Source organism: Erinaceus europaeus, chromosome 19, assembly GCF_950295315.1.
Source record: "Erinaceus europaeus chromosome 19, mEriEur2.1, whole genome shotgun sequence".
In the NCBI taxonomy this organism is placed as follows: Eukaryota; Metazoa; Chordata; class Mammalia; order Eulipotyphla; family Erinaceidae; genus Erinaceus; species Erinaceus europaeus.
Window position 1 is genome coordinate 40,360,199 of NC_080180.1, and position 24,015 is coordinate 40,384,213.

Consider the following 24,015-nt stretch of genomic DNA (forward strand, 5'->3'; position numbering starts at 1 on the left):
AATTTATTTCATAACCAACCTCAATATTCTTTAATACTTTATTTATTTATTCAATGGGGACAGGGAGAAATCAAGATGGAAGAGGAAAGGAGACAAGGAGATAGAAATAGATACCTACAGCACTGCTCCATTGTGCAGGTGAGGGCCAGGGGCTTGAACCCAGGTATTTGCGTGTCTACCAAATACACTGCTCACTATCCTTCCCACCACAATATTAATAAATTCTTTATTATTAAAAAAATAGAGAACTTTCCAGTGGAGGGGATAGGATATGGAACTCTGGTGGTGGGAATTGTGTGGAACTGTACCTCTCTTATCCCATAATCTTGTCAATCATTATTAAATCACTAATTAAAAAATTGTATCCAATTCTTCCCTTCTTGCTCTTTGATACATAAGTAGATCATTTCTCATCCTGTCTTGTTTTGCTCGAAGGGTCTTCTCATAATTAACTACTAGTATGGGTTAAATTTTTCCCCTTTCTTCCATCTCTATCTCCTGCAAAAGATATGTTGAAATCCCAATCCCTAATACTTTGGGATGGGACCTCTTTGAAAGCAGTCAATGTAGATGTTATTAGGTAAACGAGTGCTTTACTATTTACAGTAATGGGCAATGTAGTTAGCAGAAATGACTTAAATAACCATTAGAACTCAATTTGACATTTTTAAAATGCTACAATCATGATTCATTTTTTTAAAATTGGTTATTTATTTTGGATAGAGACAAAGTGAAATTAAGAGGGAGTAGAGAGATTGAGAGAGAGAGAGAGAAAAATACCTGCAGCACTGTTTCACTGCTTGTGAACTGTCCCCACTGAAGGTAGGGACCAAGGGCTTGAACCTGGGGCCGTGTATACTGTAATGTGTATGCTCAACCAGGCACACCACAACCCAGATCCAATTTAACATTTATTCCTGAATAAAATAATTTAAAATAGTTTCTAGAAAGTAATGAGGTTGATTGTTTATAATGTCATCTCCATTTCCTCCCTCTAGTAATTCTTTGTGAAGATGTCATGGAATAAATAATCAGCTCAGACACTAAGAGAGAAAAGGAAAAAGTTAGAGAATCATTTCTTGAACAATAGTGTTGATTGAACATAAATTGTTTAACTCACACACAAGTCTCCATGGAAGCAAATATTATTCATAATGATGTTCTAAAATTCATTAGTCTCCCACTTAATGACTTCAATCTGCCAACCTACTCAAATTTCTTAAATTTTAATTATTAAGGACAGTCAATCATTTCTAGTTAGGAGGATAAATTGCTTCCTTTGAGTTCAATAGTTTAAAAGTCTCCAGTGTAGCTGAACTCATCTATCAGCAGCCATGAAATCTGTGGTCTGACATTTATTGCACATTTACTAAAATGAGTAACTCTAACAGGATGCAGTACCTCCCTATCTGTTTGTATTTTCCCTTGTCCATGAGTCTCTCTCCCCTTAGCTGCTAATGTAGACTTTGAAATTGATTGCCTAGTGAAAGTGAGAATACTGATTGCTTTTAAAAATTGTTAAGACCTTTCTGTTTTAGGTTGGTAATGAAATAGTCTTGAATCAAATCACTGAATGAGGAGAAGAAAGGAGGCTTTTTAAATTCACAGTGCTTCTTTCTCCAAAAGCCAACCTTGATGTACTGGACAGTTTTACTGTAAGCCATAGCAAAGGAAATAAGAATATATTGATTGGTATGGGATATCCTTGCTAAATTTTTCTCCTTTTCTATCTCTAGCCTATAAAAACTAGGGTTGGACACCCATATATAACATCAAATAAACTGACAAAAAGCTAGAAGTAAATGTGTTTCTTGCCCAATTTCATAACTTTGAAAGACTAGAAAGATACTGAGAAGTACAGAATTGTAGTAACTACAAAAAGGAACAACACAGCAGATTAGTTAAGTGACCTCACACAGTTTGAATAGAGCAGGTCTAAGTAAGTCCCATGCATCCTATTCCAGTTCTCATTGATCTATGTGAAGAACAGGAGTTCATAGTTCCTTCAGACTTCTCAGTGATAAACTTAAAGTTCTCCAGTGGTCCCTAGACTTGGCAAGGTTCTACAGAACAGACAGTCTGGACTCAGAACAAAATAAAGGCTTGGAGGTAAGCAGTTACGTGGTAGAGTGTTCACCGTACCGCAACAAAATGGAGGTTGTGGCTCATATCCAGGGTAATCACACAATCAGAGAATTTATAGGCATCTGCAGTCCACAGGGGTGAAGGAGTCTGGGGCTAAAGTCTTAAATTTTGACCCTGCAGATAACAGATCATGCTTTATATAGCACAGATGGAGGCTGGTGTAGCATGAAAGCCAGGCAAATGTTTACTCCTCAATTGAAGCTCACCAGGAGCCAACAGAAAGCACTGTTTTCACCAGTGATGGAATGGAGGGGCCAAGAAGGAAGCCCTGACAGAAATTTTGAAGTTCAAATTGACTAAGTAACTACTAGATCTACTATAGTAGATTTTGATATACTATCGAAAACATACTCTTGTTTTGTTGTTTTCTTTATGATTAAAATTAATCATTACAGGAACTGAAGAAAGTAATATGATTTTGCACTCTGAGACATATGTAAAAATACTCAGTTTAGGGGGTTGGGCGGTAGTGCAGCGGGTTAAGCTCACATGGCTCAAAGCCAAAGACTGGCATAAAGATCCTGGTTCGAGCCCCCAGCTCCCCATCTGCAGGGGGTGGAGGGGTCCCTTCACAGGCGGTAAAGCAGGTCTACAGGTGTCTGTCTTTCTCTCCCCCTCTGTCTCCTTTCCTCTCTTGATTTCTCTCTGCCCTATCCATCAACAACAGCGATGACAACAATAATAGTGACAACAAGGGTACCAACAAGGGCAACAAAATGGGAAAAATGGCCTCCAGGAGCAGTGGATTCGAGTGCAGGCACTGAGCACCAGCAATAACCCTGGAGGGAGAAAAAATACTAGTTTTTTTTTTTTTCAGGGAGTTGGTCCTTTTAAAAAAACATGAAGGTAAGTACCAGTGATTGAAAAGTCTTAATAAATGAAACCATATAGTACTGAGAAAGTACAAGTGATATTAAAATTATTTAAAAATCAAAATTCAGATACCACTTATACTTCATATTTTGAAAAGCAAAAGGCATATATTAAGACAATACTTGATAGTGTTTACTGTTGTGGAATAAGTCTAGAAAAATTGGAAATTTATTTTTTATTTGGTATATTAAATTGGTATATTATTAGGGCTGTGGGGCAAAATGACAATTTGATTATTGAAAATATATATTAATTATATAATGATATATTATATTGAAAATAATTATATAATAGTTAATAATATATTGACTATTGATAATACATCTTTTTTTTTCATAGAGAATTTCCAAATGGTACTCAGTGTTTGCAATTATAATCATGTTCTAGGCATACATCTGCCATTTAGTTATGTTTTGCTGGATACACTTAAACATATATCTGTATTATCCTAAAGTAGACATTAAATTATCAACCCTGTTAATTAGAAATGAAAATGAAAGATGTTTTTAAAATTTAAAATTACATGTTACCCAGGATAAAATATCTTGCATATCATTTCTAACAAAGACAATGAATTTCAGGTTAGACGTAACTTTTATTTTAAACAAATATCACAATTCATTTTTTCATAAGACCAGATAAAATGGAAGGTAACATAACTTCTTTTGGAAATAAAATGACCAATTAAATTGACACTGACTTTGTACAGCTGAATACATTTATTGTGTTTTAACAGATTGAAATCATTTTCTATGTACTGATATCACGAACTGATATTTAAATCCAGAACTTGTATACATAAATTGTCATATGTTAATAAAATGTATTCTACATAGTAATCACGAATGTATCTTAGGTGAGCTCAACATTTGTTCTTTCCTTGGTGAACACTGAGAGTTATGACATATGGAGGCAGTGTATAAGGGACATTAAATCAGCTTTGATCCCATTATTAAGAAATCCATAGAGTATTGGATTCAGACAACAGGACATCATGCCTAACAAATGGCAAATGCAATATACTAATTTGAAATGCCTATTTGAAATAAGGTTGTCATTAAAATCAGTGACCACGTGGAAAAGGTGCAGAGGCATCCAACTAACAGCAAATACTAGTATTAATATGGTCAGTCTATAGAAAACACTTCGAGATCTCTTTTTTATTCTCATGATAGAACGGTTCACTCTCATTTCTTGAACCTCTGAGTTCTCTTCAGGCTTCACCTCAAAGCAGGTGGGGACCCCTGGTATGAACTTACTGGATGAGGAAAGCTGACTTCTCACAGAGCCCAAGTTTTCTGGAAGTGTTCTTGTGTGATTCTCTTGAGGAGGTCTTGTTGGAGCAGGGAGCACACATGCTGTCTTCTTGCTGTATCTTCTTCTGTGTTTTCTGATGAATGAGTAACTCCATTTATGGTTCTGGGAGAGTTTCACTTGAGGTCCACTCTTTTTGGATGGATGAAGAGTTAGGTTGATCATCTCTTTTTCTTCCAGTTTGGTTTCATTGTTGGACAAGCCACAACTTATACTCCTGCAGACACTGGTATGACTTACAGTTAGACAAACTAGTGGCAGGATATACTGTACCAGTAATAAAGAGATAGTAAAAGCAATTCTGTATGAGTCAGATGGCCACGACTCAACACATAAATACCTGCTGCTCAACAACGCTGAGTCAAACGTTTCCTGAAGTTCTACAAGAGTGTGAAATACTGGAAGGGGAGAACAAATTGCAAAGCCAAGAGTCCACACAGTAGCTATAAGGAAGTAACCATGGTTTGGTGTAAGATTATTAGATATAGGATGTTTTATCATATGGTATCTGACAATAGCGATGGAAATCAATATTAAAGTTGAGACCAGGACTGAAACACATTGAAGGAAAGGCATAACATGACACATAACTTTGCCAAACATCCATTGATCTAGCAGGACAGATGTCAGTGTGAAAGGTGAGCAAAACAGCACAACCAAGATATCAGAGAAGGCCAAATTTCCTATGAGGAAGTTGACAGTTGTCTTTTGATTACGCTTTCTCATGAGAGCCATTAAGATAAGAAGATTTCCCATAAAACCAAGAAGACTTACAAATGTATAGAGTCCAATAAAAAAATATTGCAAGTCATCAACACTGCTTTTATAGTCATCCCAAACTGGGAAATCAGAATTCTGAGCAGGAGCAGTATTATTCTCTGTGGTAAGTGTTGTGTTATAATAATCCTTGAGCTCTAAATCCATATTATAGTCCTGTTTAGAATAAAAAAAGACATTGGTTAAAAAATAAAAGACATTGGTTAACTACATGAAAATAATTATGTGACTACCTTTCATTAATATAATTATAATGTATTATAATATGTACAGACAGATATAAATAAGAACTTAAAGATACCTAATTTACAGTAGCTAATTAATATTATTTTCTGGTCAGCATAGCTGATATATGGTATAGTCACATACTCTTACCATAAACATTCACTTCTCTCCTACCTTGAATCAAAGCTAAACTTAAATGTCATTTATTCTAAAGTGCCAATCTACTCAGTTGTGGGTAATTTCTTCATTCACCACTCCCATAGTGCCACTTATACAAGTAGTCCTCACTCAGTGAGCAGAAACCACAGTTGATAAATGAATTTGTCAATAAACATGGAATTGCCTTCGATTAGTATTTCAAGTATAATGTACAATATTGGTGGTGGGTTTGTCAACTATCTTTAAATTGTTTAATAATACTTCTCCATAATTTATAAGATTAAAAATCACATTCTCAATGTCTGTTCAATACTATTCTATATATCTTACTGTAATAAATAACAGAGAAAATAAATTATATATGGGATGTACAATGAAGTAGAAAACATACATGAAAAATGTTAGTGCAACGTTCATCAACTGACTTTGGGTATGAGACTGAAATGATACGAAAGGAGAGGAGATATTTGAAGTTGAGCCACTATGCTATCATTTTCCATGACGAAAGTTCTTGTATGTAGTCACAATATCAGTTCCTCAGAGAGTTGGTGCTGAGAGGTCAAAATACAAGTGAGGACTAGCTGTACTTCTCTGATGCCGCATGCCACAATCTGCTTTGCAGTGCATTATTATTATTAACATTTATTTACTCCCTTTTGCTGCCCTTGTTTTATTGTTGTTGTTATTGATGTTGTTGTTGGATAGGACAGAGAGAAATGGAGAGGGGAGAGGAAGACAGAGAGGGGGAGAGAAAGATAGACACTTGAAGACCTGCTTCACTGCTTGTGAAGTGACTCCGCTGCAGGTGGGGAGCCGGTGGCTCAAATCCAGATCCTTACACCAGTCCTTGCCCTTGGTGCCATGTGCGCTTAACCTGCTGTGCTACTGCCCAACTCTCTGCAATGCATTATAATGTACACAATCTACCTTGCTTATTTAAAAGCATTGGAAAAAGCAGAAGTTCTTTTTTGTCGTTGTTGTTCACTTTGATAGCTACGATATATGGCACAGTAATTTCACCATGGCAGATGTTAAGAAGACTGAACAAAAATGAAAACAAATAAAAAATCAACTATCCTAAATGTGCATTGTTCAAATTTAAATTTATGAAGGGTAGAAACATGATTCCATTGGCTAGGTGTAAAGAGTAGTCATTTTATGCAATGTTTATCAAGCTGAATTGAACACAATGCTGGGAGGCAAAATTATTCCATGATCAATTCTTAGTCCTATGGGATGTGTCAGATTAAAATGAATTAGGACAGTCACTGATCATCCTGGTTGTCAATATTTTTTAAAACAGTATTTACTTTTGTTTTTTTAAAACTGAAATTAGTTTCACATTTAAATAAATTAAACAAATTTATTACCATTTAGAAAAATATTGTATCTTTAAGTCAAATGGAGAAGTGATGTTAACATAACAGTCCCCAAATTATTATTTTTAAAAAGAATGAATAACATAATTTTATTCAAACAACATTTACTTACTACTGCACATTTGAGATTTAACAGGAGAGTATGCTGGAGCACAGATTTATAACTATAACAGCCAGAAACAAAAAGACTCACTCCCTCAAACAAATACTTTCTCCCTCTAATTTTAAAATGTTTCCTACAGACAACTCAGACAACGGCACATTAATTCTGATGAATATACACTGTCATAGTGCTCCTGACATAGATATAGCTTAAATAAGAATTTTTGTGACATACTGATTTATCTACCTATCTCTAGATCTATAGAGTTCTTGATATAGACTTTAAATTTATAAAAATCCATACATATTGAAATGAAAAGTAAGCACTATTCCATTTATAAGAACTTACTGGTCTTAGTCTAATACCTTCCCAAAGAAGGAACCCTATTGTGTACATACATTCATTAAAAATAACTTTAACTTCATTTTTGGATATAGCAAGTTTCCATTAGAGGGATATAAGCTTCACTGTCCTATGGGAAAATGTGTATGAACTGTGAGAAAATTTGAAAGTTGTAGTTTTTCACAACTTCAACAATTGATTGTATGTTGATTACATTACTTTCTGGAATCTATTTCCATCCCTATAAAGATAAACTAAATCAAAAGCTCAGGATCTTATTCACTCATTTATTCTTAGTCCCTAACCAACAATTTCTATTAACATGCCTCAAGTTAAAAAGGTTTACTGGTACCAAAAAGTGACTCATAAGGTCTGCTGAAGCATCTTACTCATCATATTACTAGTGAATGGCTTCCCAGCAACTACCCTGGAAAGGTTAGTGAGAATCAACCTATCCACTAATCGAAGCTGCCCTGACTGATCTTTCTGCCTAATTTCCTGAGCTCAGAGGAACCTCTGGTCCTACCTACTTGATCATGATCCTATTTATATTTATAATGGGTACAAACTATTTATTACTGTGACCCTACTAAAGTATCCTTTTGATTCACTTTCTTGAAATCCCTTTTCCCTCCAAGAGTTCCTAATTGCCTGTTCTGTTATATGACAAATACAAGAGAAAAAACGGTTGATTCCAGGATGACTTCTTGCCTTCTTGGGACATGTAACTGTAGCATGATATTCTTTTAGAGTAAATTGTTAATAAGCAAAATACATTGACTGAAGGACTGAAGAGATAGCTCACCTGGTAGATGGGGCATGAACCTTGCCAATAGTTTAGCTCACATTTAAGCACCTTGCAGGGCTATGGCAAAGGGAGAAACTTTAGTGCTATGGTGTTTCTCCCTCTCTCTGTCTCTCTAGTTGAAGCTATATGATTTTCAGTAGAAATCCAGATTATTTCCAGTGTATATGGCCAGTTCTTTCTATAAAATACTCTAATGAAGAGGTCTTGATTCTTGTTAATGCTTATTAAGATATTCGATACAGAGTTGATGCTAAGTAAATATCATCTATAATTACTTAGAAAAGTGGCTGATTTTTCCCAGTTTAAGAACAACAGCAATTGAAGCTGGGTGGTGGAGCACCTGGTTGAGCACACATATTACAATGCACAAGGATCAATGTTCAAGGCACTGGTCCCACCTGCAGGGGAAACACTTCACAAGTGATGAAGCAGGCTGCAAGCTCTAACTCTCTTCCTCTTCCCCCTCGATTTCTTTCTGTCTCTATCCAATAAATAAATACATTAATTAATTTAAAAAAGAATAACAGAACAAAATAATTCTGGGAAAGGACAAATTAAGGATGGAGAGAGAGAGAGAAAATATGTTGCATATGCACAGATACTGGGATCACTGAATATTTCAAATGTTCCTAAGATGAATCCATGATATCTTAGCACTTTAAGTTTTTAAATTAGTTATCTTTATTCATAAAAGCTATCACCTATGCCACTCAAAATGAAAATAGCAAGAAAAAAATTAGAGCAGGTTCTTATTTAAATGAAAAATACATTGGATTATAGTTGGTTGCTAAAGCTTTTCATTATAATGCCCATCAAGTACTGAACTGATACAAAAAGCTATTACTTCTAGTAAACAGATGAAGAAAATGCTGAGTACTCATTGGGTATAGAAAAAAAAAATCTGATGGTAATGCTTCTTTCCCTCCTTAAGAAAAATAGCAATTTACAAATAACTTCAAAGGGGAGATCGCTTCATAAATGAAGAATTGAGACAAATTAACCGTTACTTTGTTCATCCAACTACAGTTTGTAGAACACCTAATATGCTAGTTGCTCTTCCACATGCTGGAATCATGAAGACAATTAATACAAGGGACTATATGAGGAATGTTCAAGGAGCGACGAGTTCAATGTCATACTGTGACTAACTGCAGATTGCTAGTGCCTGAGGCTTAAAGGACTGTGAATAGATGGTGAATGAATGTACAAATGCTGTTCTATTTGCCAAGGATGTACTTTTTTCACTATAGCACAGACACTTGTACTATTACTACATACAATGGAGAGTTATATGTATCTATTCATAGGTTGATAAATGACCATGTTTCTTATGCTTCTTTTTTCTTTCTCCTAACATCTACTCATTCATAGATGATAACATGTTTTCATTCATTTTATTTCGGTGTGATGTTGCAGTCAACTTTTTCCTGTCTCTTTCTGGCCCCACCACTCCCACCCACCCACCAACATAACATGCACATGCAGCAGGAAATAAGCAGTCTAAGTCTTTCTCTGCTCCAATGAATGACTTCTAACTAAACACTAGTAGTTATTATAAGGGAGTGAGGGAGGGAGGAAAGGGCTTCTAAACTGTTTCTTTAAAAATGCCTCCCAGTAGACTGGGGGTGGGGTGCAGGGATTTTAAACATTAGGGGCATTTTATTCAAGATTGAAGTCTTCAGGCCTTAAAAACTGAAATTAAGGGTAGAGGAACTTAGCCTTTAATTCCTTCTCCCTGACAAGCACAATATAGGAAATTGTGAATTAGTTTGATAATCTCTGCTTTTCAACAAGTGTTATAATTGACACTCTGCAAGTTTATGCAATATAATTTATCCATGATATAAGTAATGTTACATGTGAACTTTTCTTTATCTCAAATTACTAGAGAAATTATAAGATGTAACCAAAGATCGAATATTTTAAATATTTGAGAAGACTCTGATACTGACAGTGGGACACCTTTGTTATGCCTAATTATCAGATTGTTTTTTTTTCCCTTTGTCCATAGTTTTATTTCCTGTCATCAGGATTTCAAGACTGGAACATCAAACTTTAATCTCTGGGATATAAAGTTTTTTTTTTAAGTTCTCCATCAAATTGTGTCAACTTAAAAGAAAAACAACACCTTTGTAAAGACTTAAGATTTTCTTTAAAATGTTGACTATATATCTGATACCTAGATAAATGAGATCTTCTAAATATACCTTATTAAATAGTTCTTTTTTTTAAATAGGAACACCTGCAAGGAACTTCGAATACTGACTGAGTTTGTACATTTAAACAAGATGTCTTTGTCAGAATAATTTCCTCTTATGTAAATGCACATCTCACAAGGGATGACAATCACACCAAAAAATAACATACATGTAACCCCTTCCCTACTAAAAATGATAAAATATCAGCAATTGCCTATTTTACTGATTCTTGGAACAATAACGAGACTCCACACTCTTACATATTTCAAAAATTTATTTTTAAAGCCAGAATCCGGCAAAATTTGAGTTGGAAAGATAAATGCAGCTCTGCTGACACTCATGCACGGGCCACCCTCTTTTCTCTATTCTAACACAAGAGTTCCTCTTCCCTTGAGAAATAGGACATTTAAAACTGTATTCAGGCTACAAAATTCTGCCTAGAGAGCCCTAGGTCATGTCCAAGGTCTATGGCACTCTTGTGGGCAGAATCCAGCACAGTTCCTTACAACGAAACAAACAAACAAAAGAAATCCAAAGGTTTATCAGTTTGTTTGGTAAAAATTGCCCGTTTCTGGAATTTGAGGTGCATGGATGCAAGCGAGTGCTCGCGTTTGTCTTTTGCAGCCACCTTGCAAACAGGAGCTCCCTGCTCATGGGCGCAGTACCTGAGCCTGGCTGCCGGGTGCTCAGCACTGTCCCGCGTCCCCTGCCGGTTGCCGCCCCACCCCGCCGACAGGGAGCGCCCCCTCCGGCACCCTGGCGCCCAGACTTCCTCCAGAAGCCCGCAAGCTCCCCGCCCCGGGTTCGACCGGTGCCTACTCCCCGGGACTAAGTACCTGTCCCGCACCGTTGGGACCCTCCAGTCACTCTCGCCCTCTCCCATCTCGCCCACCAATTGCCAATTCCGCCTCCCACGCCCCTACTTTGCCTACGGCTCTGCCATCGGCCTCCCCACCTGCCCCTCCCTTGAGCCGCGACAACGCCAGGCGCCCGGGGCAGGAGGTGAGGCGCCCCAGGCCCCGCGCAGACCCGCTGCCAGCCCCCAGGCTAGGTCACCCGCCCTCCCTGCAAGCCCCATGCGGAAGGGGCGATGGGCAGAGGCTGAACCCCATACCTCCCGGCGCCCGGGTCGCTGCCGGTGCCTCGGCTCCTGGGAACCTGGCGGAGCGCGGTGGCTCCTGCGCCCCAGCTGCGGCGGCTGTGGGAGGAGGACCTGGAGGTGGCGGTGGAGAAGAGGGCGGGGAGCGGCGGGGTTTTTTAGAGGCACCTCAGGAACACGTGACTGCTCCTGGGACCCCCAGAGACCCTGATCCAGGGTTCCTGCTCCACACCAGCCTCTCCCAAAGCCCCAGGCTACAGCACGCCAGCTCCTACCATGCTGTCTGGGGGGGACCCCAAGGAGAAACTGCAGGACCCCCTGGGAGGGCACCCTCTGACCTTTGGTTCTTGTCTGAAGCTAAGCTAACTTGACTGCGAGCAGGGAATGGATTTCGGTTTTTCCTTCCCAAGTCCCATTAAGTGAACTCCGAGGAGGAGTGTTAAACTGGGGTGAGGGTGGGTGTGGGGGCTTCCCCAAGAAAATCCTTCAGGATAAGGTTTTCCCTTTCTTCCGGGGAAACACAAACAATACAGAAGACTGCTCTTTCTCTGGCCTTTTGGAGTAAGGAAGGGAGATAGCCAAGCAGGTTGGCCAGATAGACGTACAAAGGGATGCTGGGTCTGCATTTAGTTAAACAGGAAAAAGCATTTATTTATATTGCTCAGACAGCAATATAAATATGGAGTTGGCACCTAGGGAATAAGGCTGAAATGGGCATACAGCTTCTCTACTATATTCAGTAGGAAAAAGAAGATGTGTACGTACACACACACACACATGGTGTCCTCTGTCTCTGCTCAGTTTGGTTTCCATGCCCAATGTTCTGAAATTTGTATTGTACAAATCTTTCTTTTTAGTCAACAGTTATTAGTTAGTAGGTACTTTCGACTAGGGAGGCCTGGGGAGACGTTTGTGTGTCTGACTATTGCTAGGAGCAAGAATTGAGTTTTGTTTACCCTCTAGTTTAAAATCTAAAACGATTGTGTGACAGTCCCAGCATCACAAGTCTGGGTTTGGGTGCAATCCTGTGGGACTGGCACTCTGTTAACTGGAGAGATTCCATCCCTTGGGAGCGATGCAACTTGTACATCTAAGTTCTGAGGGTAGCAATACTAGCTGTTACCCCAGAAGTCAGGGATTTGTGTAACCCCTTTCCTGCTCAATTTTAGCATTTAATACTTGGGGTGGGGTGGGGGCAGGGACAGTGGCTTTATGAAGACAGGTTGTCTTTCTATTGTCACAAGAGTTATACAAAAGCTTTTAAAGCCCTAAGATAAATCTAGTTGCTTTATTCTTTTCTCTTTTATTTCTGGCCTAGTATAGTATATTCTTTCCCCAGAGCTTAGCATGATTGGCAGTTTGAACAGGCCTGTGGGATTCTGCTGTGGGGAAGGGCAAGAGTGGAAGAAGGGTAAGAAGGGATGATAAGTGAGAATAAAAAGTTTTGTCCCTAGACTTTAAGTCCAAATAACTGTACAGCCAGTATACTAGACATTACCTCTTTTCCTCCACTCCTCCTTTCTTTCCTTCCTGCTTTCATTCTGTTTCTTTTCCCTTCCTCCTTCACTCCCCTCCTCTCTTTCTTTTTTTCTCTCTTTCTCTCCCTTTCTCCCTTCTTTCTATCTTCCTCCTTCTTTCCAGAGCCTCATGAATGCTTGATTTCACCACTCCAGGCTACCTTTTTTTAAATTCAAATACATGGAGGAAGAGACGGAAAGAGAAGGGAAAGACACCATAGCATTAGAGCTGTCTCCAATCTAACGCTAGGTCTCAAACCTGGGTAGTGTATTTTGGCAAGGAAAGCACCTATCTGGTGAGCTACCTCTCTGACCCTGTCACACATGTTTCCATACGTTCACTCCTGAAATTAGAATAGATACCATCGCAGACTATACAAATAGCCTTAAAATCACTTGCATAGTGTGCCTGATATGCCATGAATACAACCCAGGTTCTAACCCAGTTTCCATAGCATTGGAGGAAGCTTTGATGCTATGATGTCTTTCTCTCAATCTGTCACTCCACTTGAAAAAGTTGACCCAGAGTGGAGAAGTCCCAGTGAAGACAAAAATAAAGAGAAGTTGAATTTTTTAAATATGTTTTATTAATATTCATTTATTTTCCTTTTTGTTGCCCTTGTTTTTTATTGTTGTTGTAGTTATTGTTGTTGTTATCATTGTCATCATTGTAAGATAAGACAGAGATAAATGAAAAAAAAAATTAAAAAAAAAAAAATGGAGAGAGGAGGGGAAGATAGAGAGGAGGAGAGAAAAATAGACACCTGCAGACCTGCTTCACCGCCTGTGAAGCAACTCCCCTGCAGGTGGGGAGCGAACCGGGATTCATACGCCTGTTCTTGCGCTTTGTGCCACATGTGCTTAGCCCGATGAGCTACAGCCCCACTCCCGACTAGTAGTATTTTTATTCTTGATACTTTTGATCCTTCGGTCCAATATATTTGCTTTTTTCTTTGATGATGTGAAAATCTAGGTCAAAATAACTAGCATTATTCGAGTGTTTAAAACAAAAGACTTGATTAAAACATCTTGATTAATCCACTATTTCCATTCTTTTTTTAAAATTTCTTTATTCAGGAATTAATGTTTTCCATTTGACAGTAAATACAATAGTTTGTACATGCATAACATTTCCCAGTTTTCCAGATAACAATACAACCCCCACTAGGTCCTCTGTCATCCTTTTTGGACTTGTATTCCACCACCCCCCAACACACACACACACACACACACACCCCAGAGTCTTTTACTTCGGTACAATACGCCAATTCCAGTTCAGGTTCTACTTGTGTTTTCTCTTCTGATCTTGTTTTTCAACTTCTTCCCGAGATTGAGATCATCCTATATTCATCCTTCTGTTTCTGACTTATTTCACTTAATGTGATTTTTTCCAAGGTCCATCCAAGATCAGCTGAAAACAGTGAAGTCACCATTTTTTATAGCTGAGTAATATATATACCACAACTTGCTCATCCACTCATCTATTGTTGGACATCTGGGTTGCTTCCAGGTTTTGGCTATTACAAATTGTGCTGCTAAGAACATATGTGTACACAGATCTTTTTGGATGGGTGTGTTGGGTTCCTTAGGATGTATCCCCAGGAGAGGAATTGCAGGATCATAGGGTAGGTCCATTTCTAGCCTTCTGAGAGTTCTCCAGACTGTTCTCCACAGAGGTTGGACCAATTTACATTCCCACACACCCTGCAGGAGGGTTGTTGTATTTTGTCAAAGGATTTTTCTGCATCTATTGATATGACCATGTGGTTTTTGGTCTTGCTTTTATTGATATGATGGATCATGTTGATTTATTTATGTATATTAAACCAACCTTGCATCCCTGGGATAAACCCCACTTGGTCATGATGAAAAATCTTTTTAATATACTGCTGTATCCAGCTGGCTAGAATTTTATTCAATATTTTAGCATCTATGTTCATCACAGATATTGATCTGTAGTTTTCTTTTTTGCTTGTGTCCCTGTCTGCTTTTGGTATCAGAGTGATGCTGGCTTCATAGAAGCTGGAAGGGAGTATTCTAGTGTCTTCAATATCTGGAAGACTTTTAAAAGTAGAGATATTAGTTCTTCTTTGAAGGTTTTGTAGAATTTATATGTAAAACCATCTGGCCCAGGACTTTTATTTTTGTGAAGGTTTTTAATAACTGTTTCAATTTCATTAGCTGTGATGGGCCTGTTCATGTTATCTACTTCCTCTTTACTAAGTTTTGGAAGTTCGTAGATATTTAGGAAATCATCCACTTCTTCCAGGTTATCTAGCTTGGTGGCATATAGTTATTCATAGAAGCCTCACATGATATGCTGAATTTCTGAGGTGTCTGTTGTGATATCTTCAATTTCATTTACTATATGATTTATTTGGGTCTTCTCCCTTTTTGTTCTGTGAGTATGGCTAAAGTTTTATCGATTTTGTTCACTCTTTCGAAGAATCAGCATTTACTTTAGTTGATCTTTTGTATGGTTTTCTTGTTTTCAGTGTTATTGATTTCTGCCCTAACTGTAGTTATTTCTGTCCTTCTGGTTGCTCTAGGGTTCCTTTGTTCTTCTTCTAGGTCTTTAAGATTTGCAAACAAGCTGTTTATTTTTGCTTTTTCTTGTTTCCTAATGTGTGCTTGTATGGCTATGAACTTCCTTCTCAGTACTGCCTTAGGTGTGTCCCAGATATTTTGATAGCTTCATTTTCTTTGAGCTCTCGAAACATTTTGATTTCTTCCTTTATTTCCTCTTTGACCCAGTAGTTGTTAAGTAGTGTACTGTTGAGCTTCCACATTTTGGAACTCTTACTAATATTTTGTTTGTTGTTAAGTGTTAGTTTTATTCCACTGTGGTCTGAGAAGATGCTTGGGATGATTTCAATGCTCTTGAATTTGCTGATGCTGTCTTTGTGGCCTAGCATATGGTCTATCCTTGAGAATGACCTATGTGGACTTGAGTAAAATGTGTATTCCAGTTTCTTGGGATGAATGACTCTGAAAATGTCCAATAGTTCTAGTTTATGTATTTTGTCATTAAGCTCCCTCATTTCTTTAGCAATTTTCTGCCTGGATGATCTGTCAAGTTGAGAGAGTGGGTGCTGAAGTCCCCTGCTATGACTGTGTTGCTATTAATATATTGCTGTAGCTCTTTCAGTAGATGTTTGATGTATTTAGATGGCTTCTCATTGGGTGCATAGATGTTAATAATTGTTAAGTCCTCTTGATTGACTGATCCTCTGAGCATTAAGTAGTGTCCATTCCTCTCTTTTTTAATCTTATCTATTTTAAAGTCTATTGTGTCATATATGAGAATATCTGTTCCTGCCCTTTTTTGTGGGTCATTGGCCAGTATGATAGTTTTCCATCCTTTCATTTTGAGTCTGTTTTTTGTCTTGTTGAGTTAGGTGGGTTTCCTGTAGACAGCATATTGTTGGGTTGTATTTTCTGATCCATCTTCCTACTCTTTGCCTTTGAATAGGTGAATTCAAGCCATTGACATTGATTGATATCAAAGATTGAAGATATTTTAACGCAATTCTTGTAGAATTTTAGAGTGTTCTGATATATGGCCTATTTGTGGTGGTCTGACTGTTGATAGGAGACCTTTCAGAACTTTCTTAAGGGTAGGCTTGGTGATAGTTGATTCCTTCAACTGTTGCTTGTCTGAGAAGGCTTTATGCCTCCATCTAGTCTGAATGACAGTCTACCACTATACATTAGTCTTGATTGAAAGCCTTCTTTATTGAGCACTCAATAGACATCTTGTTGTTCTCTTCTGGCCTGTAGTGTTTGTGTGGACAAGTCTGCTGCAAATCTTACAGGTTTTCCGCTGTAGGCGACTCGTCGTTTTTCTCTTGCAGCCTTCAGGATCCTTTCTTTTGTAGTCATCCCATAGGTCTCTGTTGTTGTTTTCAGTATTTCTAAATCTCTTTTTGAGATCTCTTACTTCTTTTTTAGTTATCTCTAGTTCATCCTCGATCTTGATTATTCTGTCTTCAGCTTCATTTATTCTATTCTCTCTCCCCTCTCCTGTTTTCTGGAGTTCATCTATTTTATTACCCTGTTCTGATACTGTTTTAGCTTGTTCAGCTAGTTGTGTGCTTGGCTTAGCTATTTCAGCTTTCAGCTCTCTAATAACCTTGAGAGAATTAGTGTTTTTTCCAGAGTCTCATTTGTTGTTTCTGCATTTCTGATGACAATTCTTTCAAACTCTTTACTCACTCCTGTGATTATTTCCTTAACTAGTTTTTGGATGTTGACCTCATTATTTTGTGGTTCTACCTTTGGGGGGCTTTTAGCTGGACTCTTGTCCTGGTTCATTTCTCCACTATTTCTTCTTGTTGGTTTAACCATTCTATATAGTATGTTATGACACTCCTCTCTCAGTACTTTTCAAATTACTGATCACTCTTGCCTGGATTGACTTGTGTCTAAGTAAGGTAATTAAAGGATTCACAGTTGTAGAAGTTAACAGTTGTTTTAATTTTATTTTAATCCCTGATTTTTAAAGCTCATTGGCTTAAAAGCCTATTTTGTGCTTTTTCTTCCCTGTAGGCTATTGGAGCCTGAGGGCTTTTAACCTATAAGTAGGCTTCTTAGCTTAATCACTGACTCCTGACCAAGAGATAAAGCAGGGTGGTGCAGAGATAATCCAGTGGTTATTCAAAGAGACTCTCACAGCCCCACTGCTAGGCCACCATGGTATAGATCATCTCCTGAGTTTCGTTGTTAGTTCTCTGTCCCCCGGTGTCAGCACAGGGCTTCCCCCCACCTCCAGATTCTGAGGGCAGTATCAGTAGAGACTCATTGTTGCATTTGGTGAGTCTTAGGGGAGTCCTCTCCTCCCTTCAGCTCTCTTTTTGTTGGTAAAACAGACTGGTGGTGGTGTCTCAACTGGTAAATTGCTGGACTGTTACCAGCCAATTAATGTCTCCCTAGGCTCCTCTCTGTCCATGAGTCACACGTATTTGCACTCACCAGTGATTTGGTGGGTTCCTGAAGTCGTTCTTGTCCTGCCTTATTGTGGTCCCAGGTGGTCCCCTTTGGTATTTCTAGTTGACCTGGGAGAGGAGAGGAGAGAAACACAGCTGCTGCTGCTCCATAACCCTGTCTCTGGAAGTCCTACCTTCTTTTTTAAAAGAAGTTGTCAGTTTGAGAATCTCTACAATGTTCTAAGAAAGAGGAAAATAAGATTTAAAAATTATAATGTTTATATTTATTTTTTGATAGAACAGAGAGCAATTGAGATGGAAGAGGAGATAGAGAGGGAGAGAAAAAGAGAGACTGCTGCAACCCTGTTTGTGAAGTATTTCCCCCCTGCACATGGGGACCAGGGGTATGGTCTTAGATCCTTGTACATGGAAATATGTGTGCTCAACCAAGTGCATCATTGTCCAGCCCCCAGAAAATATGAAGGTATGTGGACCTTTACCTTCAAATTTTCCAAGAGGGAGTCATTATTCTGTGGAATACAACAGAGTAATTTTGATTATTTTATGATGTGATATTCAAGCAAGGGGAATATTACCTCTGGGAACAGAAATTGTAATGCTCACCTCTGTTCTATGAATTTTTTTTCCTACTCATTATTTATAAAAATGCTCACTTGGGAAATTACATTGAAGTTTATGTGTTACAAAATAAAACTACTTCCCAGTTCTTCTGGTTTGTTATTAGTTATGAAGGAAACCCTTTCTATATGTGTGAAAGTTAAAATCACTTGGGACTCCTAAGGCAAATGATTGAATAATAAAATAACCTCTAAAGCCCATGGTCACATTCCTCTGAGGAACATGGCCGTCGTTTATGTCAAAGCTATCACTGCCTTTTTAATAATCACCACCATTTTTGGAGGACAGTAACCAGGATCCTTAGATAAAATAACAAATGATATCTGTTCTTGACATGCTATTTACAGGAAGAATGGAGGTAAATAAATAAAAGGAATTAGTTTTATTTGGCTTGATGTTTTTCCTTCTGAGAATTTTTGTTATATTTATAATAGTGAGTATTTCTCTAGTTACTGTTTCAATAATGGTAAATATAAAAACCTAAATTATAAGAAGATATAGAAAGGAACATTTCTGTGTGTTATCAAAGTATTTGAGATGCTTATCATTGCACTGATTTGAGATTTGGCAAAAGGAGCTAACTCACACTTGGGAAATATATTTTTTTTAAAGGAGCAAATGTTGTATTAAAAAAAAGTTAATCCAAAGTACTGCGTATAAAAACATTTTCCCAGACAATTCTGTGATACTTTTGAGCTCTGAAGGGGGCACTACAACTATCTCATACCTTCTTCAGATAAGCAGTATGCTACTTAAGGAACACTTCTTTTGATGCCCTAAAAAGTCCACATTACATATAAAGCCGTGGGTGACTCATTTCTAGAGAAAACATACAGTTGTATTTTAGAACAAGTTTTCTGTGTTAAAAATACATACACACATGTATAGGTATATAGGTTATGCAATCACACATCACATGCATATTTACATTATGGACACTTTCCAGAATATTTGAATTATGGTGTTTTATCTAAATTAATGGAATGCACTAGACAAAGCTCTTGCTCTTTCTAATCTCCATTTTATTTGTCTATAAAATAAAATAAAATTCTTTGACTGGCAGATCTGTAATATCTTTAAGCTCAATACCTATATATATATACACAATTAAGAAGTACATATTACAGGAGGCCGCGCAGTAGCACACTGGGTTAAGCCAACATGACACAAGGCGCAAGGACGGGCATTAAGGATCCCGGTTCCCCACCTGCAGGGGTGAAGGAGGTCGCTTCACAAGTAAACAGGTCTGCATGTTTCTCTTCCCCTCTGCACCTTTCTCTCTGCACCTTTCTCTTCCCCTCTCTGTCTTCCTCCTCTCTCAATTTTTCTCTGTCCTATCCAACAACAAAATGGAGAAAATGGCCTCCATGAGCAGTGGATTCATAGTAGGCACCGAGCAACCCTGGAGGCAAAAAAAAAAAAAAAAAAAGAAGAAGTACATATTACAGACACATGTATAGGATATGCAGCTTCTAGAACTTCAGAAACATTTAATGGTCATAGACATTGCCATAACTCCATAACAGGGAAAATAAAAAAGAAGAATCATTGTTGACAGTTTCCCATTACTGTTATATTGATGCATGCCTGCACTGAATATGGTAATGACTGAACTATTTGATTCAGTCTTCCAAAAAGGTTGTGCTGTATTACATATTAAAATATTCTTTATCTCATGTTATTTTTAGAATTTCAGGATAGAATTTATAGAAAAAAGAAAACATAGTCTCAATGTTTTTTCCATTGAAGATGTTCATCTATTATGTAAGTCTTTATGTAATCTCTATATTTATCTTTTTAGTAGCTCAAAACTCTTATGAAAAAATGGAATATACCCAAGATTTCTATTTATGTATTATTATTATTATTTTACCAGAGTACTATTCTAGCTTATGGTGGTATGGGGGATTGAACATGGGATGTGGGAGCCTCAGGCATGAGAGTTTGTTTACATAACCAGTATACTATCTCCCCTGACCACTCACGGTTTCTATATAAAAGAAACTTCTATTTCTTTGCTAATTTTTCATGGTTAATATTTTCAGTCTAGCTAGAAATCTAAATATAGCCCTGCTATATTTAAGTGGAAACGAAAGGGAAACAGTTCATTTATTTTTGATACGTTGGTTTGTTTTGAATACTCTTTCAAAAAGAATGTTTAGAGGACTGTTCAAAGCATGAATCTAGAATGAAAAAGTAGATATGCTTGAATAACATATTCTTTTAAAAGACTAGGAAATGACTCAGTAGAGAGCATAATTTTTATTGTGTGAGTACCTGGATTTGAGACTCCAGAACTTCTTGAGTGGTGCTGTGGTGTATCCCCTCATTTCTTTTTTTTTTTTTTTTTAAATTATTTAAAAGCTATTCTTTTTTTAAAAAAAAAAATTTTAGCTTTTATTTTTTCTGATAGCTAACATGCACGTGGCCTAAAAGTACTGTGGGGAGGGGATAGTATCAGAATTGAGAACAGGACTAGAAAGCTGGATCAGGGAAGAGAGGAGCTCCCAAATATGAGGAACTTATGTAAATACCACTAACTATATACCCCATTGATCTGATCTAGGTCCTATGTCTATTCATATTTAGTACAGGTGCCTGTGTAACCAGTCTCTTGCCTTTATCCAGCTTTTGTAGTTTGACACACTTTAATGATGGCCCTTTGGATCACTACCAGGCCACCTCATTATCTGGGGCTCTACTCAGGGAATCCTTACTTTATCTGACAAGGTTAGCCTTAGAGTGATTGAAGGAAGTGAAATGGAGTAGGAAAGGAGGGTATCTAGGCCTAAGTAGAAACTATTTGATAAAGTACTTTATGGTATTTTTTTTTCTTTTTCAAAATACTTTATTGGGGAAATGTTTGATAATATACTTGTATCAGGGTTACAATTTTTTTTAAATTTTTTTTAAAAATTTTTTATTTAAGAAAGGATTAGTGAACAAAAGCATAAGGTAGGAGGGGTACAACTCCACACAATTCCCACCACCCAATCCCCATAACCCACCCTCTCCCATGATAGCCTTCCCATTCTCTAGCCCTCTGGGAGCATGGACCCAGGGTCGTTGAGGGTTGCAGAAGGTAGAGGGTCTGGCTTCTGTAATTGCTTCCCCGCTGAACATGGGCGTTGACTGGTTGGTCCATACTCCCAGTCTGCCTCTCTCTTTCCCTAGTAAGGTGTGTCTCTGGGGAAGCTGAGCTCCAGGACACATTGGTGGGGTCTTCAATCCAGGGAAGCCTAGCCAGCATCCGGGTGGCATCTGGAACCTGGTGATTGAAAAGAGAGTTAACATACAAAGCCAAACAATTTGTTGAGCAATCATGGATCCCAAGTTTGGAATAGTGGAGAGGAAGTGTTAGGGAGGTACTCACTGCAAACTCTAGTGTACTTCTGCTTTCAGGTATATATTTTGCAGTAGTTTATGGATACGTGTGCACATACGCTCTCTCTCACAGAAACTGGTGTATGTCTAGGTTATGGGACTTTGTTAGAAAGTGAACTACCTGAGATGAAATTAGAGTGTACTATAAAAGGAAAGGTCTCACCCAAGTAATGAAGCTGAAGGGTTGTCATTCCACACGTGAAGTCCCTGGATACACTCTGAGGTGAAGCATGTTGAGATGGCAATCGTTGCTTTGGTTAGGTTGTGATCGGCGGATGCAATATTATTTGGTATGGATTGGGAGATGCATACGGGAAAGTGAGCCCTATCCAAGGGTGCCAGGACTGGGGGAAGTAGGGGCTCTATAGTGAAGATGTGAGGTTCCTGCTGTCTTAGGGTTCAAAAAGACAATCAATAGTTAATATTATCATCACATTATTTGTTGATTGGGTTAACTTTGAAAAGTCCCTTTGTTATGGTTTGCTGTACAGTACCCAGTATCTTGTATATAGCTGTGCTATTGGATGCTTCTAATCTACTTAGTCTAGGCTTTTGAGAGAGTCCGCATATCAAATACATAGCCTATCTATTAAAAAGATTCAGTTTGTCTTTTGAGAACCTTTGAGACATACAATTGATTTCCCCCTCTCATATTAATTAACTACTGATTTATATGTCTACATTTTGCTAGGAGTGTACATAAACACCATTCCCATCACCAAAGGACCGTGACCCATCCCTCCCGCCCACTCCCACCCCCCACTGGCCCAGGAAGCTACATGTCTACCCCTCACCACTGGGTTTTTACCTTGGTGCCCTACTTACAATTTGATCAGGTCCTGCTTTTAGTTTCCCTTTCAGATCTTCTAAGTCAGCTTCTGTTGATGAGTGGGATCATCCCATACTCATCTTTAACTTTCTGACTTAGTTCACTTAACATAATTCCTTCTAGCTCTGTCCAAGATGGGTCAGAGAAGGTGGGTTCATTGTTCTTGATAGCTGCATAGTATTCCATTGTGTATATACCACAGCTTTCTCAGCCATTCATCTGTTGTTGGGCACCTGGGTTGCTTCCAGGTTTTAGCTATTATGAATTGTGCTGCTATGAACATAGGAGTACACACCTCTTTTTGGTTGGGTGTTATGGAGTCCTTGGGGTATAACCCCAGGAGAGGAATTATTGGGTCATATGGAAGGTCCATGTCTAGCCTTCTGAGAGTTTTCCAGACTGCTCTCCACAGAGGCTATACCAATTTACATTCCCACCAGCAATGTAAAAGGGTTCCTCTGTCCCCACATCCTCTCCAGCATTTGTTGCTGCTGTCCTTTTTGATGTATGCCATTCTTACAGGAGTGAGGTGGTATCTTAGTGTTGTCTTAATTTGCATTTCTCTGACAATCAGTGACCTAGAGCAGTTTTTCATATGTTTGTTAGCCTTTTGGATCTCCTCTGTGGTGAATGTTTTGTTCATTTCCTCTGCCCATTTTTGGATGGGGTCATTTGCTTTTTTGCGGCTAAGTTTGCTGAGCTCTTTATATATTTTGGTGATTAGTTTCTTGTCTGATGTCTGGCATGTGAAGATCTTCTCCCATTCTGTGGGGGGTCTCTCTGTTTGTTTAATAGTTTCTTTGGATGTGCAGAAGCTTTTCAATTTGATGTAGTCCCATTGGTTTGTTTCTGCTTTGGTCTTCCTTGCAATTGGGTTTGATTCATCAAAGATGTCCTTGAGGTGTAGATGGGAAAGTGTTTTACCAATGTTTTCCTCTAAGTATTTGATTGTTTCTGGTCTGACATCTAGATATTTGATCCATTTGGAGTTGATTTTTGTTTCTGGTGAGATAAAGTGGTTCAATTTCATTCTTCTGCATGTTTCAACCCAGTTTTCCCAGCACCATTTATTGAAGAGAGCCTCCTTCTTCCATTTAATCCTTTGGGCCCCCTTATCAAAGATTAGATGCCCATAGGTGTTGGGATTTACTTCTGGGCTTTCAATTCTGTTCCACTGGTCTGTGTGCCTATTTTTGTTCCAGTACCATGCTGTTTTGATGATGATGGCTTTATAATATAGTTTAAGGTCTGGGAGTGTGATGCCTCCATTTCTGTCTCTTTTCCTTAGGATGGTTTTGG

At 38.2% G+C, this 24,015-nt stretch overlaps 1 protein-coding gene across 1 annotated transcript; it reads right to left on the bottom strand.

The window, feature by feature from the left end:
* Positions 1–3,598: 3,598 nt before the first annotated feature.
* Positions 3,599–11,567, bottom strand: NPY5R (neuropeptide Y receptor Y5). Its single transcript, XM_007530372.2, has 2 exons — positions 11,438–11,567; positions 3,599–5,265 (listed from the first exon to the last, which is right to left on the bottom strand). The coding sequence occupies exon 2, from the start codon at positions 5,254–5,256 to the stop codon at positions 3,916–3,918; it is 1,341 nt and encodes a 446-aa protein (XP_007530434.1). The 5' UTR covers positions 5,257–5,265; positions 11,438–11,567; the 3' UTR covers positions 3,599–3,915.
* Between the last annotated feature and the right edge of the window lie 12,448 nt (positions 11,568–24,015).